Source organism: Nannospalax galili, unplaced genomic scaffold, assembly GCF_000622305.1.
Source record: "Nannospalax galili isolate Female #2095 unplaced genomic scaffold, S.galili_v1.0 scaffold364, whole genome shotgun sequence".
Classification (NCBI taxonomy): Eukaryota; Metazoa; Chordata; class Mammalia; order Rodentia; family Spalacidae; genus Nannospalax; species Nannospalax galili.
The window spans coordinates 359,665-379,646 of NW_008352752.1; the positions used below are offsets into that span (position 1 = coordinate 359,665).

The 19,982-nt window shown below is 41.6% G+C and overlaps 1 protein-coding gene across 1 annotated transcript in view; it reads right to left on the reverse strand.

The window, feature by feature from the left end:
* Kcnh8 (potassium voltage-gated channel subfamily H member 8) overlaps nt 1–19,982 on the reverse strand; it is a 418,565-nt gene that overhangs the window by 172,190 nt on the left and 226,393 nt on the right. Inside the window, exons 4-5 of the mRNA XM_008849967.1 lie at nt 13,177–13,304; nt 7,624–7,864 (exon numbers count right to left, since the gene is read on the reverse strand). Of these exons, the coding sequence (XP_008848189.1) occupies nt 7,624–7,864; nt 13,177–13,304 (369 nt within the window). The remainder of the gene's footprint in view (nt 1–7,623; nt 7,865–13,176; nt 13,305–19,982) is intronic.

Genomic DNA, 19,982 nt, shown 5'->3' on the forward strand with positions numbered 1-19,982 from the left:
TGCCCGGCACTGAAAAGAAAAAGTTTTCTGAGAATGTTGTTATTGACTATGGTTTGACTCACAGCAAAGGATGGTGGGAATGTTTCCAAAAATTTATGGGTCTGACTAATAGGAACTATGTGAATAAAGTAGTTTTTAAAACCAAACATGAGCCTCTTATGGTTCGCCCAAGGAAAATATCAATTGCTAAGTTTAAGTCAATTAAACAAAAACACTGCCTTGCAGTTTCATACAGTTAAGGAAAAGCACATGGGTCACATGCTTCAATAGTTAATTGGCCATAGCAGTTCACCTTCCTATAGGGAGTTCTGAAAAGGCTAAAGAAGCAATACTGGAACCCAAAGTTGGTTTGTAAAATAAACGCAATTTTAGTGTTTGTGCAAGTGCTTAAGTAAGTGCTTTTAAGGCAACTTATTTGGCAGCTCTTAAAAAAACAACAACAACACAAAAAAACCCCCCAGAAAACTAGTACCTTGCTTTTTAAATGTACCTTACCCCCTCCCCCCAGGTATTCTGACAGACAGAATGCCTTCAGTTCTGAGATGAGACATTGCGTTAAGCTTCAGTGGGAGACTGAAATGGCGAGGTAGTTTTCTGGTTTGGGTGACGGCTGTACCCCTCAGCTTATTTAGCTGAAAAGTGTTGATCAGTAGCCTGGTGGACACTGTTCCATTTCTGGTCAAGAGTTATGACATGCTCAATATAATCCACTCATATCAGTATTCAAGATATGTTATCTTGGAATATTGACAATGTGGATCAAAGGTCAATTCTGAGCCCTGACTGTAAGCACCACTTTGAATTAGTAAAAGACCCCTTTACTTAATCCAACTGGAAAGATTCCACTAGACAGGCTTAAGGTTTGGGTTATGCACACTGGAGTGTGTGGATGTGTGGCCCTTGGTTACCACCCCATGTCTGAGCAACAGAATAAAATAGGTAGAAAAATGTTAGAGGCAGCAGAGGAGGAAGAATGGACTTGAAAGAGAGAGCACGTGGAGGTCCCCAGACAGAAGGTAATGAAGTTTCTACCTACTCACACCCTGCCCCCAGTCAGCCCCCAGGCACTTGAGTTCTTGAAAGCTGTATAACCTAACCTGGAAGGCTCAGCTGTTCCTCAGACACAAAATCATGGGGTTGAGCCACAAGGAATGCCGAGTCAGTCAAGGCAAAATGCTGAACTCCTTTATCGCCATGGAATGCTGACTTTATTGTTATTAGTATCAGCATCCAAGGCATCCTCATTCACTTTAACCCTTTGACTAAGGGCAGAAGCAGCGTATCTTAATACTTTTCAGGAAAATGACTATCTTGAATTTGGGTTTGCTTATACATTGGAATGGCAACAACTTACCTATCCTCTTAGGTACCAGTGAGATTTACATACTTTACTCTGATTTGAAAAGGACACTACCTCTTTAGGGGCTGGGTTTCCAATTGAGAGTCATGAACACTTTGGAGCTGGGTGACATCCAAACATTGTTCAGTTCCACATGAGGTGAGAAGAGGTGCACTTACAAAGAATGTCACAGTAAAGAGGAGATGTGGGAGAGATCATCAAACAAACACATTTGCAAACACTAGCACTAATCTCAGCTTCAGCAAGTCAGAAAGTTGTTAAACAGAGACAAGCCCCAACTACTCTGAAGCTTGTGATGAAGCCTTAACTACTGAGTGCCTTCCAGACGTCGCTACTGGAAGCCCAGTTTGTACTTTCAGAGCACATCTGACCCTGGCAGGATAAGGGGTGGAGGTGAAATCAGCTCATTTTCTTGTCTGTAGAGGTGCTGACAGGAAATTGGAGAGGAGGAATCTGGACTCAATGGTCCACTGGTATTGGTTTATTTTATTTATCTGTATGAGTTTGCCTACATGTATGTAAGTGTACCTAAATTGTGCGATATCAGCAGAGGCCTGAAGATGGCGTCAGACCCCTCTGGAACTGGACTTACAGATGGTTGTTAGCTGCCATGTGAGTGCTGGGAACTAAAACTGGGTCCTCTCCAAGAGGAGAAAATACTCTTAAGTGCTGAGCCATCTCTCCAGTCCCTGGTCCTCTGGTATTATTTGAGATCATTCAATGCATGCCAGTCCCATGGTACATCACAGATAAGGGGAGCTGTGCTGGACTTAGGGGACAGAAGATGATGATATTTGAGAATCTTGTTCTCAGTTGTTCACAAAGGATTTTCAGCTGACTTTGTACTAGTAAATGAATCCCCAGCCATGTGTGGTCTTGAAAGCTGTGGGATGGATCTTTAGACTCAAAGTTATCTGGCTTATTCAGCTTACACCAACGAATGCAAGGTTTCTGGTAGATGCTGGTGTTAAAACGGAAAGGAAGCTGGGCATGGTGACACTCGCCTTAAATCCCAGCACTTGGGAGGCAGGCGGATCTCTGTGAGTTGGAGGCCAGCCTGTTCTACATAGTGAGTTCCAGGACAGCTGTGACTACAAGGAGACCCTGTCTCAAAAAGACCAAAAAATAAAAACAAAAAAACAAGTTAACTATCGAGATATGTGCGTTGGGAACACTGACTGGGTTCTGACTGTGCCACTTTGAGATACAGATAAGATGCGCAAAAAACTCTCTGTTCCTTCTGTCTACCTACAAGCAAGTCCCAAAGTTCCACATGAGCAAGTGCCCGCCACTCCCTGTGTCGTTGTCTTACTACTGGACTTGCAGCCAACACAGAAATGGAGCACTTCATAAAATGCTACATTTCTCCCGTTAAGTCCACAGTATATTTCCAAGTCACTGACCCACAGGTCAGCCCAGGGTCTTGGTTCCGTTGTATTTTCACTGCTTTTTAGTCTTTGTTTCAAAAGTGTATGAGGCTACGTACAGGGCTCACGGAAGTGCCCGGCGCATACGCATGAGGACTTAAGTTTGGATCCTCAGCACACTCGTAAAAAGCCAGTTATAAATGGTGCACAGCTGCTAACCTGAGTGCTGGGGGCAGGGCAGAGACAGGCAGATGCCCTTGGAGCTCAGGGCCAGCCAGTCTAGCCAGTCAGTGAGATCTTGGCCAGCCAGTCTAGCCAATCAGTGAGATCTTGGCCAGCCAGTCTAGCCAATCAGTGAGATCTTGGCTCAGAGAGAGACCCTGTTTTAAAAAACAAAATGCACAGCAACTGAGGAAGATGGCCCATGTCAACTTCTGGCCTCCACATATGCATGCATTGGGGAGTGCACCTGCACATACATGTGGGAGTCTCTCTCTCTCTCTCTCTCTCTCTCTCTCTCTCTCTCTCTCACAAATAAGCTACGTTTGGGCCTAAGAGCTACTTTGCTGTTCCATTTTCTTTATGAGGCTCTGTATATACATTAAATATGAGGCAAAAGCTGATGTTCTCTTCATATTGACCTGTCTTACGTCAGTTGACTTTTCAGACGCAGCCTCAGAAATGAAGGTCAAAGGAAGCTTTTCCTCCCTCGGCATTATTGACAACAGTCTTCAGTGTTGACTGAACAGTGAATAGCTTACGTATCCATATAATTGCTCCATAAATCCTCACAAGTCTTTCCTCTTTACAAATGGAAACCTTCAGGTGTGAGTTCTAGGTGAAGGACACTGAACCAGCTTTTGTGTCAACTTGCTTCTGACTATCAGACGATATAGCTGCCTTGAATACACACAGAATGTTATCGTAAAAATTAGGTGCTAGAAGACGGAGACACTGACTTTGCCTACTGGGGGTTTTTATAAGTTTCCGTTGTTTTGCATCTACAAACAGTTAGTTTCAGAAAAACTTCAACACATTTTGCGTGTTTGTCTGACAGCAGTTCACCTAAACAGTTGGTTATTTCCTACCTCACCACATTTTGCCAAAGTGTTCTTGATTTTCTGTTTCCTAGAGCATTAATTTCTGATTTTCTCTTTGCCTCTTTACTTCCCTTCCTCTCTCTCCCCCACCCACCCTCTCTTGTCTGGCCTAGGCTGGCCTCCAATTCACAATTCTATCCTAACACCAGGCTTTCTTTTATTACGTTCTATTTATTGTTCTTTTTCTAAATGGAGTAGTGACTACTTTACATTTAAATCTTATAACTTACGCATTTTCAAGTATACACATCCCAGAAGATGCTATCCCTCATGGCTTTCTTGGAACTGGTGGCCTGCTACATGGCCCTTACCTGCTTCACTTGACACTATGTCCTGATAGTTCACGTAGCTACATTTGTTTATGAAATGTTTTCACTGTGCCCCCTTTCCCTCCATTCCCAGCCTAAGACCTAATGCTGTGCAGGAAGCGTTGTGCACAGACCCGGGACCAACCCTGAGTCATGCCAACTGGTGCCAGCTCTACTCCCCAGAGCTCATTTACTCATCTGTATGATGGCAGAGATACTAACTTCCAATTTCTCTGTTCATGGAAGACACGAGTTGTCCTTCATTTCTTTCATTTTCTGTCTCACTGTTGTAAATAAATGAAGAAATTCGAGTGGACTTTTTCATAAAAAGGAATCAGAATGACTATAAACTCTTAAACAACAAACCTGATCCAACAACCCCGAGGCTTGATTCTGCCATCAGTTACTTCTGTGCCTTGGTTTCTAGAACTATGAAGAAAGAAAGATTGATTGGGTTGATAATTTGCTATTCATTCCCTTATTTTAAATTTCCACAGTCTTCGAATATACTGTGATTTAAAATATTATAGTTTTCATGTAAAGGGAACTTCATTTCCAGACTTTGTACACTGTCATTCCTTGGGCTCTACTGATTTCAAACAACTAATGTGGCTTACAAAACAATTTAAGAGTAAGAGGGCAGCTAGGAGCCCAGCTCAACTCTCATATTTAAGTCTTGACTAACAGTGTACTCACACACTGTCTCTTGAATCCACCCAGGAAGCATATTTCTCAGTCAACCCAAAAGAGTATTACTAAGTGGTCTGGAGAGGAATGAGATCTGAGCTAAAAGTAAATTTGGCAAGATGGTGGATTAATTATATTGAAATAGATTACTTTATCATGGGATTTCTTAGAGGATTTACAAGACTAAAATGTATTATGAATCTCCAAAAGAAATCCATCCTCTCCCAAGTTTAATTCTGACTACAAACCTTTTCTGCATGGAACTTGAAAAGTAAACATATCACCCAACATTTATGTGGAATTAGTGCAAATAGCAAAATAGTTCTTAAAACATCATCTTTCAGCTGGGATGGAGATCTTTTTTCCTAAGCCATCTTTAAACTGATTAAGGCAGAACTCAGCAGTGGAACTATGAGGGCTCCCAAAGTTTGATCCCCATTAATGCAAAAACAACACACAAAAAACAATTCCAAAACACAAAAGAAGCACTGATCCAGGGGATCATAGGCTGTATTTCAGAAATCAGAAACGCATTATCTTAAATATCTGTATTAAGCCACACATACTAATTTAATAAATATTAAATGGTACAAATACTGCTTAGGATTGTAAAGATATAATATCATAGGTCAAGCACACTGTGGTCTCTAGTAATACATTTTATTATCTTTTGTTGGTTTTGTGTTTCTGCAAGTAAAGTTTCAGTGTCTAGCCTCTGCCTCCAGAGTTGGAAGCACAGAACCGGAATTAGAGGCATACAATGCCATAACCTACTCTTATTTCAAATATTACAGCTTATTTATAAATAACCATTTTCAGTCACCTTTGTGAAAAAATACATATGATAAAAGTTTGGGTTAATGAAACTATAAACTCTTAAACAAAAAACAAAATTTAGAGTAGGAGGAATCTTACTCTAAATTATTCTTTCAAATGTGTCATAACAAGTGGTATATGTACCTACACTTATTTAAAAGACCAGGAAGGCATCAGAACAGCAACTAAATCTTACTGCTTACAAAATTAAGCCAGTCAATGCACCATCCCCAGCAGGCGTCTCAGCAGCACCACTGGCCCACCCAATTCGCTAATTGTAAAACTGTCTGCAGAAACAGAACTGGCTCAAAACAGCAATGGACTTTAGGACTTGTTCTTCAGTTAGTGGTGGGTGGATGCCGGCTATTGTGCGAGCCGATTTGCTGCCTAAGCGGTAGAAATCACAGGAAAAGTAAACACAAAGGCGTTCAGAGCAACCCTCAGAGAAGCAAAGCCATTTCCACCAGTCTCCTAGAGGAGAGCACATCCCCAAATAAACGACTTGCTCTGTCAGAAGAAGTCTGATGGAGCAAACGGGTCCGCCTCCCGTGAGAATGGAGTCTTGTGCCTGAGTTTTCAAATCTCAAAAATCAGGAAGCATGGTGAAGAAAACTCAAGATACAACTTTCCCCAAGGAAGGAACAGAGATATTAAAAAGATGACGTACTGTTTGTAGAACGCACACTTCTATTTGTTACTTCCGGAAGCCCTAAGAACTCATTATAAGGAGGAAAATTGGGCTCAGAGAGGCATTGGCAGCACAAGATTGTGAGAACTTTGGGTCACTGGGGTGTTTTTAGGGTGATGGTGTTGTGTGTGTCATGGGCCTTAGGAGGAGACATGGAAGGCTGACACATTGAGGGGCTATGAAATCAAGTGGAATGGTGAGGGCACACCCGATTTGTCCATGATTTTAAACTCAAGCTGAAAAGACATAACCTGACCGTTCATGAAGTCAAACACACCCCTTTATGCTTTTATCTCTCTCAGAATGAAAATACTTGATTTTAAAACATTAAATGGAGTTGTAGCATTACCCAGTTACCTAACTACACAGCATTGCCATCTTGTGGCCTGAACAAACTACAGCTGCCACTTTGGGGGGGGGGCAAGGGTCCTCACAGGGCTCTTGGCTGAGGGCACTGTAGGAGCAGTGATCATGGTGGGTCAGGAATCATGCCAAGAGCATACACACCCGAGTAGAGCAAGCATATACCAACGTTCAGCTACAGGGCTCACTATCACTCAGTCACAGAACCCACTCAAACATTCGGTTAAAGGAAACCAGAACCTGTTCTAGATGAGCGAGCAAGATCCAGGCCTCAGGCTGAACAAGAGGAAGACTAAGGGACAGGGGTGTAGGAACAGGCCTACAGAGGTGGAACAGATATGCTACCAAGGGAGGTTCCCAGGATTCTAGAGTAAATACCAGGAGCAAATATCCCTTGGGGCCTCTTAAGTTGAATCCAGGACCTGCTTCTTTGACTGACTTAGGTAGCTGTCCCCTTCTTTTGCTTCTGCACCCAGGCCATAGGCCGAGTCCATCACCAACATACCAAGAGAACAGGAAAAAACCACGTCCCAAGGGCTTCCAGAACCATGCCTCTAAGGCTTCCTGGACCACGCCCCCAGGGCTCCCTGGACCACGCCCCTAGGACTTCCTGGACCACTGTTAGAATCCCAGACTACTTGCTCAGCCGTCTCTGCCTCTCCATGGTTACTATCTCCAATGAGGCAACAGTAGAAAGAAAACAGCTGCTAAGTCCTTTTTGACCCATTTTTGATCAAATAAATATAGAGACACAACATGATTCAGTAAGGGACAGTGGGAAAACGGGAGGATGCAATTCCAGAAAGCCAAGCGTGTGGATCTCCAGAATTCACATCACAGGTTGAGTCATGCAAACGCAGCTTGGTTCACATTCCCCTCAGAAAAATCTTCCCAAGTGCAAATCTCTCAGCAGTCAGCAGCTTCTGACTCTTACCTATAATGAAGAGAATCTCCACAGCGATGTCACTGACCGTGGTGCTCCTGGTTGTGGAGAGATCGTCATTTCCAATGAAGCACACGTTGTAAGGTACAGTCACGGCAACATAAAACGTCGCCAGCAAAATCAGCCAGTCCCAGCCAGCTTTAAAAGTGCTAAAATGCAACAAGATGAACTTGGACTTTTTTGCATCAGAAACTTTATACTCTGGAAATGCTGGTTTATCTACAAAAACATTCTGGGGATAAAGAGAAGGAAAAGAAACAGTATTAGAAACAAAGATTACACGGCGATAAATACACGTTGGGAATGGGACTGTTTATACACACAATGTCAAATACTTTACAGGTGATTTTAAAAACCTGACGTGTACCTACCATCCGGTGCTCCGTAACTGTGCTGTGGTGGTTAGCCATGGACTTCATTGTCATGATACAGTAAAGAAATGCGCCCGTGTATTTGATGTTGTGTTTGTATGTCTGAGATTATTTTCTTATGCTTGATTCCTGTACTTTACTGTGTTTTAGGCCAACTAGAAGTCACTGTAATCTCAGCAATGCCTTCCTATAAAATACTTAGCCACACTGATCAGGATGGCAAAATTAAGATGGAGAACACAGAGGGGCCAAAAAGCAGATCCCACAGTTACCTGCTGAAACATCTGTAACCTTAGTGTTGGTACCAGCAGTAACTGCACAGCTGTGGATGCCCTAGCCCTTATCTGCCATATCTGCTTCTGTAAACACACTGACCATTTAAGGAATTTCCTCTACTGGCTTTCAGACATGTAGACATTTGTACTGAAAGTCACGTAGAATAGTTAAAGCTCTGAATGCCATAACTGTTAAATGACATGAAGGGACTGGAGAGGTGGTTCAGAAGTTAAGAGCACTGGCTACTCTTGCAAGGACTGCGTTCATTTCCCAGCACCCACATGGTGGCTAACAACTGTCTGTAATTCCAGTCTGGGGGGTCCAAGGCCTTCTTCTGACCTCTGCAGATACTGCACCACATGGGTACACTTACAAACATGCAGGCAATACACTCATACACACAAAATAAATTTTTTTAAAAAGTAATGACATCAAAAACCCTGCAAAAGTTTATAGATTTCTGTAATTGGGACCAGAACTTTAGCGTGTTAGCTCTTCTGGGTCTGCTAGTGTAATGAGTGAGTTCTCACAGGGCTGGAGAGATGGTTCAGTATTTAAGAGCACTCACTGCTCCTGCAGAGGATCTGGGTTTGAGTCCCAGCACCCACATGGCGGCTAACAACCATCTGTAATTCCAACTCCAGGGGATCTAACATCTTTTTCTAACCTCCAGGGGCACTGCATGACATGGGTATGCTTACATACATGCAGGGCAATACACTCATACCCCAAAAATAAAAATTATAAATAAAATATAAAAAAAGATGAGTTCTTCAACTTTTCCAACAAGTGCTTGATTTCTGGACTGCCTGGTTTTCTATGACAGTAATGGTGGTTCCACAAGATTCCAAGAAATGAAACATTCCTATCACCTACTAGTGATGTAACTACTGTGATATCACAGAGCATCACCTGCTGGTGACACTGGTGTAAAGAATATACTAGATGGTCAGTCACATAAAACATACCATAGACAACTATGCATAGTACAACAATATGGGTGATAGTAATAAAAATTGTTACAGGCTTAGGTGTTTATAATATTTTATTATTTTAGTGTGCACCTACTTATTTTGTAAAATATTTATTATTTTTATTTTATGTGTGTGTCTTGCTTCCTTATATGTGTTAGTGTGTATGTGTGCGTGAGTGCACCATGTACATGTAATGGCCGGAGAGGTCAGAAGAGGGAGTCAGATCCCCTGGAATTGGAGTTATGGATGGTTGTTAGCTGCCATGTGGGTTCAGGGAATTGAATCTAGGGCCTTTGTAAGAACAGCTAGTGTTATTAACCACTAAGCCATCTCTCTAGCCGCCCTACTTATTTCTGAGGCTTACTGTAAAGCCATCATTCACTGCTACACCCACAGCCTCCCACATCTGGTAAACTCATTTTCTGACTGTCACTGACCTGTACTGTCTTTTTTAAAAAAGTTATTTGTATTTTTTAAATTAAATGTATGTTTGCGAGTCTATGTGTGACGTGTGAGCAGGAGTGCAGGTGCCTGTGAAGGTCAGTGTCAGATCACCTTGGAGCTGGAGTTACAGGTGGTGTGAGCCAAGGCTGAGACACATCTAAAGCCCCAACCTACACTATCTAGATCTGTGTGGACAGGTTATATGGTGTTCATGTACCAGCACAACCCCTAATAACACATTTCTTAGGATGAGTGGCCATCTCCCCCTGCTATGTGGCATGTAACTATATTAAAATTGAATCGTCATTGTTGTTAATGTGTTACTGTGCAGAATTTTGTCATGAATGTTTACTGAGCAATCTAGATTAGGGTCATTAAAAGACAAAAAGACTGTTATCTCAAATGTCATGTGAAAATACCCAGTGCAAGTATCATCCTACACATAGCGTAAAAGCAAAGGCATGCTTACAAACTTATTGCTGTGGCGATGAATACCTACTCTATTGACAAGCAGTTTTCAGGGAAGAGTCATTATCTAAAGAATATATCTGACCTGGAATTCTGCTGATGTCAGCAAAGGTAGCTTTTGTTTTCCAGAGAAGGGTAGAGATAACTAACGTTCTAGGGTTAAAGCCCTTTTCTTGTCTTTCAAAAGACAACTCGGTTATACATGCATTCTGTCGTGTTGGTAAAATTTCTAATTGGAACCTCAAACCTCATTACCTTGATTATATGAATATATTCAGGAACTGGGCAGCCAGTGAGTGAGAAATGGTTACTTTAGGGGTTGTTATTCATGTCCAAGAGGGGAAGGCAGTGCTCATTGAGCAGCTAGTTAATGCAGACTAGCTAGAGTTTTTGATGAACAATTCCCTTTGTGTTACTACTGCTATCAGTCAAAGCAGGCTCAACAGCAGGGTGTGTGGGAATTTGACAAGCCCATGATCAGATACATGCAGGTGCAGACATTGCTTTGACCTCAATTAATAAGAAATCCAGGAAAGGCTGCAAGAACCCAAGTGTGAAAGTTGGTTGAATTAACAGACTGCAGCTGTCGATACGTATCACCTGCAGGTCACAGGGCTGTTTTCCTGTCTCAGTCACCGAGGGAAGGCCAGATTAGTATGGTGCGTTTATCCGGAAATGGGAACAGACATGAACTTTACCTCTTAGTGGCAATGTCTGTGATTAGATCGTTCTGTCTCCTCAACATCCATGCCTCCCTTTGCCCAACACATGTCTACTTCCTGTTCATAGTCTCACTTGGCCCTCTTCTTAGTGCCCGTACTCCATGGTGGGTCACTGCTTTACTTCTAGGTGGTTCCTGGGTGCCCACCTGCCACTGTGCTTGTCCCATCCAGCCAAGTTCCAAAGCTGGACTTTGTCATAAAACTGAGGTAATGAAGAATTCTCTTTGGAGTTTTCAAGGCTCAGGAAAGAGCACAGAAGAAGGCTTTGGGTCTACAAGTGTTCATGTCCTCAGGGTCGAGAAAGCACTTGGAAGTGACACAAGCATGTGACACATTGAAATATAACTTTTTCCCTGTTTACTCTGACAAAGTGTCAGGAGCACTTTATGTTTTTGTCTGAAAAGGGATCTTCGCTGTGGTGTTGTCGAGTTTCAGGGTGTTCTAGGGCAAGGATGGGTGCCAGGGGAAGGTGTTTACTGTGCATCATGCTGACTCCATGGAGCTCTGTGATGCTGAGGTAAAAGCTGAGCCATACGTCAGTCATCTTTGTACGTGAACAGTGCAGTTTCCATTTTTTATAGGAAACTTCAAGCACGTAGCTTAAAGTTATCATCAAATTATTACTGAAACATATTTTAAGCTTATACCGAGAATTAAATATCTCAGATTTGACTTAAATTCAGAACCGTTGTCAATTAAAATCCTGAGCACATCATTGCACAATCACCTGAGTGTGTAAATGTGTTAGTGTACATATGTGAGTGTGTAAGTGTGAGAATGTATAAGTGTGTGTGGGGAATTGTTTGCCTGCAAGCATGTAAGTGCACTACATGCATGAAATGTCTGTAGAGGCCAGAAGAGAAGGCTGAATTACAGATGGTTGTTAGCCACCATGTGGGTGCTGGGAATCAAACCCAGGTCCTCTGCAAGAGCAGTCAGTGCTCTTAACCACTGAGCCATCTCTCCAGCCCCAAGTTCTAATAATTCCTGTGCGTGCACATGCGTGTGTGTGTATGTGTGTGTGTGTGTGTGTGTGTGTGTGTGTTTATTGTAGCCAGGATTCTCCTGCACATTGGCCAGTACACTATGCAGTCGTGTCCTGATCATTTTCTCTTTCTGCCGTCTGGTAGCTGCTCTCTGTCTTGCTGAAAAGACCTGACTGCACACCTCGCCTCAGAAGTCAATTCACCTTCGGCACGAGTGTCTCCAACTTGATGGGCCATCCGTAATGACTACGCATTATTTTAATGCTGTACCCTGAGGTTTATAGTTCTGATAATGAACAGCAATTAAGCAATTAGCTAAGGAGTGGGAGTTATGATTTTTTTCAATCAGATTTTTAAGCAATATTTTGTAGTTTGTTGAATCTAATGGGGAAAACACAAAGCTCAGCAAATGCATTTTAAAGCTCAGTGATACCTGTGGTATTTACATGAGTCTTGAGCAAATGGTTTTCAACTAAAGCAAGAAGACGGTGTGGGCTTCTGGCACAACCAGGCCTCTGGATGAGTCTTGTTTCGATGCTTATCTGGGTGCAGGTGTGTGATCTGGCACAGATGTGGCTACCTTTGTATCTTCTGAGAACTTGTCAACAGTCACCAAGACTGACTTGGTAACTTAAGGGAGCTGTAAACAGGAACCTGGGAAGGGAGCCACAGATCAGGTGGCATTAAGTCTCCTGAGACTTGTGGACTCTCAGGAAATCAACATGACAGTAAGGCACAGATACTCATACAAAGCCTGTCATATCAGGGCTGGTTCAGCAGGTGAAGGTACCTGCTGCCAATCCTGAGGACCTGGGTTCGATTCCCTGAACCCACACAGTAGAAGGAGAGAACAGACTCCTGCAAGCTGTTCTCTGGCCTCCTCGTGTGCACTGTAGTACACGTGTACACACACACACACACACACATACACACACAGAATCACAAAACTATATGTAATAAAGTTAAAGCAGAAAAGTGTCACAATAATTCCAAATGACAGCCAACTTGCTATATTGCCTAGTTTCCCCAAACATGACCAGTCTGTCCCAATTTGCAGATTCCCGATACCATACTGCACCGTGTAACATTCTAATCTCTATGGTGTGATAATACTATGATTGAGCACTTTTATTACAGAAAGCCTCATGACTACAGCCCTTCCCAGTTTGTTATTTATAGGGATGTGCAAACCAATGTGAGAAGAGTCTAAGGAGGCCAGGAGGAGTCACTGGAGCCTTCCTTCCGTGAATCAAACACCATTTCCCAGGGAGACTCATGTCCGCAGTGTACGCACATCACCTACATTATTTATTTTCAGTTTGTTCTTTTCTCTTCTTTGCAGGTGTCCTGAGATGTGATAAAGGACAGCTCGGCTCCGCCTTCGGGCTGAGTCAAAGTGGGTCCCTGCCCTTGATCTTCCTTTGGCTCTGTCTGGAGGGAAATAGGACTCGTCAGGCATCAAAGAGTGCATCATTTCAACGTGAGGATAGCGAGTTCTGATGGGTTACTTGCTAGCACACAGTGCTGTATATATTTTCAAACACCTAAGATTATCTGCTTGCTCCTGAGGAAGCTTAATTTAATTTTAGTTCATTACAGTTTACGGATATGTCATTGTTGTACCACCTGCATTGATTTTTAGGCATTAACACAAAATTTGCATGAGGACAGAAGAGCCCTCAAGGGCTCAGCCAAGCATGAAGAATTCCTTTCCCATCCTGTTCTTCCACACCACAATCATGAAAAATGTTGAACTCTATTCAACATTTTTAAAAAGCTGATTTTTCCCAAATAATTTCTAATATAAACATGAAAGCCATATTTATAACTATTTTTGTTTCAGGCCCAAGACTTTCAGTAAATTAACTACCAGGAGAAAGTATGTATATTTAATTTTTTTTGTATTGCTATTCCAAGTTTCATTCAGCAATTTATAATCAAAGCAAGTTCATAGATATGCCTTATCTACCACACACATCCAAACTACAAATATCACGTGAGTATTGTTTAGCATCTTAATGGCTAAAAATATTGTATTATTACATTTTAAAAATCACAAATGTGAATGAACACATAGTTAAATATTTATTTAAACAAAAGTTTTGATGAAGTCAATTACTCGCCATGTTTTAAATTGTTAGTACTTTTTAATAACAGCTCTTTGAATGCTAAAAGCCATTTCTTGTCATATATGTAGTTAAAAATTGTAATACTTGACTTTGTACTTTATATAGTTTAAAACTTAAAATTTTATGTTTTCAAACTTATCCATCTATCTAAATTTGGTGACTAAACATTATGTCTTGAATAGTATCCTGGACAGCTTTAGTGGTCAATGTGACACACCTGGGAAGAGGGAGCCTCAATTGGGAAAGTTCCTTGATTGGATTGGACTGTGGCCATGTTTGTGAGCCATTCATGGAGGGCCTAGCCCACTGTGGGCGGTGCCACCCCTGGGCAGGTGGTCCTGAGTTGTATAAGAAAGCAGGCTGAACACAGAGCAGGGAAGCAAGCCTGGTAAGCAGCACCGTGCCTCAGTTCCTTCCTCTGGGTTCCTGCCCTGAGCTCCTGCCTGGCTTTCCCCGATGATGGAGTGTAAGGTGAAACAAACCCTTTCCTCCCCAAGTTGGTTTTGGGCAGTGTTTTATCACAGCAATAGAAAAGTAGCAAGGACAAATAGCCCAAGTTTTCTCCAGACAAAGTTTATTTTTAAAAAATGATCTATTTTTATTTGCACAAGTATCTGGATTGCCACTATGTTTACTTGCATGTGTGTGGGGCCCATGGAGGCCGGGAGAGGGTGACAGAGCTGTCAAGTGGGTGCTGGGAATGGAACCTTGGTCCTCTGGAAGAGCAGTGAGTGCTCCTAGCTACTGAGCCATGTCTCCAGCTCCACACAAAGACAGTTTTAAAAACATCACTGCATGTTTCTACTGATCTGTCGCCCTTCACTTGCAAACATTTTGACATTTAAATCTTTAATCCAACTGGACTATATTTTCCAACCTCAGGCAAGGATCCAGCTATAATCTTTCTTTCCAAAGTAGTATTGTCCAAAAGAAACAGTGTTTATATTACATTAAGGAACATTTCATCTCATTTTGTCAATGAGTCAACAGACAATTTCAACATAAATACATTTTGTCTATATTACAATTATTAAAATATAAGAAAATAAACACTGTTTCTTACATTTCATCAACTCTCTAGTGTTGTGAATCTCTGGTTCATATATACTCAAACAAATAATGTGGTTTAGCTCTGTGTTGGAGATGACATGTCTACCTTTCATGGTGCCATGCTGGATCTTTGGTTATTATTTCAGTTAATCACTGCGCCACCCCCAGCATATGTACTGCAGCCCTCCACATACCGGTGAACTTACTAAAGGGCTGGAGCCCTGGCACAGGTCATGCAGCTGCTGAGCAGAGCCCAGTGGAGCCTGAGTGGTCTGAAGCTCCTGCTCCCCTCACAAATAGCAGCACATCCCCCTGTGACCCTTGGGCAATGTTCAGGAGCCTGGTACAGAAGGATGCCCAGCTGAGCCTGGGCTCCAGGGAACTACAGGACTAAATGGTCATTCCATGGCATCCCACACTCCACTCTGGGATGATCTGATGACCCATGTATAGGATGTTTATTGCTTGCAAAAGTCTAATATGATGATGTTATGGGTTTGTTTCTTTTTGTTTCATACCTTCAAAAATTGAAAACTAAAATATGCTGGGTTAGGGAGATGGCTCAGAGGTTAAGAACACTGGCTGCTCTTGCAGAGGACCTGGCTTGATTTCCTAGAACCCACATGGTGGCTTACAACTACCTGTAACTCCAGTTCCAGTGATTCTGATGTCCTCTTCTGGCCTCTATGGTCAATGCACATACATGGCACACTGACATACATGCAGGCAAAACATTCATACACATAAGAAATAAAAATAAATATTTAAAAAATAAATAGAATATGCTATATTATTATAGATTCAAATTACTAAAAGCAGATTAAAACCAACAAAATGGAAATGCTTATTTCACTGTAATTGTTAAATGTTCAAATTGTCTTTTTGTGTTAATTTTTTTTATTCTATCAGAATTCTCTCTCTTTTTTTTTTTTTTTTTTTTTTTTTTTTTTAATTTTTTTTTTTTTTTTTTTTTTTTTTTTTTTGGTCTTTTTAAGACAGGGTCTCCCTGTAGTCCCAGCTGGCCTAGATCTCACTATGTAGATAAGGCCGGCCTTGAACTCACAAAGATCCTCCTACCTCTGCCTCCCAAGTGCTGGGATTAAAGGCACGTGTCAACATGCCCAGGCCAGAATTCTTTCAAATTATAATTAAACATGATTATTACTAGAGTAGGAGTAACTTTCGGCGTATTTAAATCTACAAGCAGCCCAAGCTCTTGGACAATGTCTGTAGGTGTGTGGCAAGGTCAGCAGGCTGCTTGTGCTGTTTCAGTGGTTTTCAAACTGCGAAGGAGAATTCCAAAGCTACTCTGAGTGACAGTAAGCCAATTTCCTCCTCATAGAAAATCTAATTAATAGCTGAGATTTTCCAATTCAAACACTGGTAATTTTATCATCTTTATAAAAGGGGGCACACAAAGGGAAAGTCAAAGAAGCATGTTTGCCTTAGTTTTGGCTGTAAGTGGAAGAGAAATACATTCCCTGAAATTTGTAGCTACAATTGACCCTTCCATTATTGGCTCTGAAGAACCATTCTGCTTACGGGGCCTAAAACCTCACATTTAGCAGGGTCTTGAATTGTTCCTCATTACAGAAACAGGGAAAAGTGAAAATAATTTATAGAGCAACTCATTCTTTAATACTATATATACAAACTATTTCATGACATTTATAACATCCATACGTGACACATGTAACACATATGTGTGTACATGATATAGGTATATACTTTTGTGCATAACTAAAAGGAAATTAAATGTTTATAAATAATTGCAAAGAAGCCCGAAGTGCGGTGAAGAGCGTTGTAAGCCCATCGAACTGGACTTCTGTGCATAGGGTGAAAGAAATAACCCCTGCTTGTTAATACAGGCATATCTCATGAACACAGTATTAGCCTTCTATGTACAAGTCAGACAGAAAGGAACTGCTGGTCCTTTGAGTTTGCAGCTCTGATAGGCTGGTACAGAGAAAACACAGATGTGCAACAGAGTTTAAGGAAAATACCTAAGTTCCAAAATTATGAAGCAGTGTTTGGAGTGGTAGCGCACATGCTTAGCATGGCCAAACCCTGATTCAGTCCCCAGGACCACCAACTAAACACACACGCAAACACACACACAAATGCACACACAAACACTTGCATGTGGACACACTCTCACACATGCATAAACATGTACACACAGGCACTTACACACACATCCACACTCATATGCACATACACTCACATAATGCATACACAGCCATACACAAATATACACAAAAACACACATTCTCACACACATACACAAACTCACACGCAAACATAGACACACATGTACACACATGCATACACTCACACATATGTAAAATCACACTCATGCAAACACGCATATATACACACAGACATAGACAGATGCATACACATGCACACACATGCATACATACATCCACACAGTCACACACATATGTACACACAGACACGGAAGACTATTAGTTATGGATTAAGCATTACTCCATTCCACTAAGTCAGGACTTCTCAGCAAAACACCATCTGGGTGAGAAGACCTACGACCCCTCGAGCTCTACGCGAGCTCTACCGCCAGCTCTACGTCAGGAACTTGGGTTTGGTGCCCACTAAGTCCTGAAAAGAAACCTGCAGTTGCTGTGGACTCTGTCAGATGCGCAGAGCTATCAAGGGGTGTCTGAATTCTCAGTGGCCCCGGCAGCGCCTCCTGCACTTTCCCCTACTGGGAGAGCTCCTTGCTGCTCTGAGCACGCTTTGAGGACGCCTCCTGGACGGCCTTTTCCTCAGATGGGCCAGCTTTCTGCTCCACCCAGAGGGACATTTCTTCTCACTGTCACAGGAGGCTCCTTTCCTCATGTTCCCTCAGATCCCTGTTTACACACGCTTTTCAAAGTGATGCACGTGTCCTTATGGAAATTTAATGCAGATTTTGGGTTCAAGATGGGGAAGAAAGAGCTCACATTCAAAATTACAATAAAAATCAGGAACTTGTATGTTCTGAACCAAAGAACAAAGAGAAAAAGATTTCTAGAAACATGAAAAGTTTGAAAATCCAAAGTCACAGTGAAGGGGTTTAAATCACCTGAGAGGACTGGGGATATAGTCCAGTGGTGAGCACTTAGCATGCAACTAGCCTCAGTACCAAGAAAAAAAGCAAACAAACAAAATTTAAAATCCCTGTTGAATGCAGAATTCATATTACAACAAAGCCCAGCATGCTTTCCTGATAAAGTCCTAGGGGAACAGGATTGGAGCAAACATACCTCAACATGGGAAAGGCTCTGTATGACAAACCCACCACCAGTATCATCCTAAATTGAGAAAACTTGAAGCAATTAAAGAATGAGGCAGGGCTGACCACTATCCTCACTCCTTGAAGCCCAAGCTACAGCCTTAAGATAAGAGAATGAAATTCAAGAGATACAGATAGGAGAAGAATTATTCCCACTTACAGATGATATGGTATCGTAAGGGATTCCCAAAATTCCACCAAAAAACTTCTAGAAATGATCATTTTCAGCAAAGTGGCAGGATAGAAACTCAACTTACAGAAATCAGTAGCTTTTCTACACACAAACCGCAAGCATGCGGAGACAGACCCTGGAAACCTCCTATTCACAACAGCCTCAGAAAGAAATCTCAGAATAACTTAACCAGGGAAGTGAAGGATCTCTACAACGAAAACTTTAAATCTCTGAAGAAACTGAGGAAGACACCGGAAGATGGAAAGACTTTCTGAGCTCATGGATTGGTAGAACTAATATTGCGACAATGACCATCCTACCAAAAGCCATCTATGGATCTGAGGCAATGACAATCAAAGTTTCCACTGCATTCTTTTTGTTTGTTTGAATAAAAAGATTTTATTCTTGCTCAGTTTCCCCACTGCTATCCCTTGCTGTGTTACTCAAAGTTTTCACTGTAGAGATCTTTAATGTTCTTGGTTAGGGTTATTCCTAGATATTTTATTTTTTCGAGGTAACTGTGAATGGGAGTGTTTCCTTGATTTCTCCCTCTGATTCTTCGCTTTGGGTATAAAGGAAGGCTACTGATTTTTGTAAGCCGATTTTATATCCTGCCACTTTGTTGAAAGTATTGATCATTTCTAGATGTGATCAGGTGAAATTCTGGGGATCTCTTATGATAATATACCATATCATCTGCAACAAGGATAATTTGAGCTCTTCTTTTCCAATTAGAATCCCTTTAATTTCCTTCGCTTGTCTTATTGCTCAGCTAGAGTTTCAAGCACTGTATTGAAAAGGCATGGGGAAGGGGGCAGTCTAGTCAGGCTCCTGATTTTAATGGAATTGCTTTGAGTTTTTCTCCATTTACAATGATGTTGGCTGTGGGTCTGTTGTACATAGCTTTAATTATGTTGAGGTATGTTCCCTCTAGTCCAATTCCCTCTAGGACTTTTATCATGAATGCATGCTGAATTTTGTCAAAGGCCTTTTCATTATCTATTGACATGTTTTTATATCCTTTTGTAAAATTTATTATGTTTATTGACTTAGCATGTGTTGAACCATCCCTGCATCCCTGAAATAAAGCAAACTTGATCATGGTGGATGATCTTTTTGCTATGTCCATATGTGGTTTGAAAGTATTTTGTTGAGCATTTTGTATCTATGGCTGTTAGGGATACGGGCCTATGGTTTTCTTTTTGTTCTTGTCTTTACCTGGTGTTGATATTAGAGTGATACTGATTTCATAGAAAGACTTTGGGAGTTCTCCCTCTGATTCTATCTTCTTGAATAATTTAAGCAGTATTCTCTTAGATCTTTGGCTGTCTGGTAAAATTCTGCTGTGAATCCATTTGGACCTGGACCTGGGTGAGTTTTTTTTTTTTTTTTTTTTTTCTATATAACCCCTTCCAAAGCTCAGGAAACGTTAAACAAGTGCTGGAAATAGTGCGAGAGCTTGG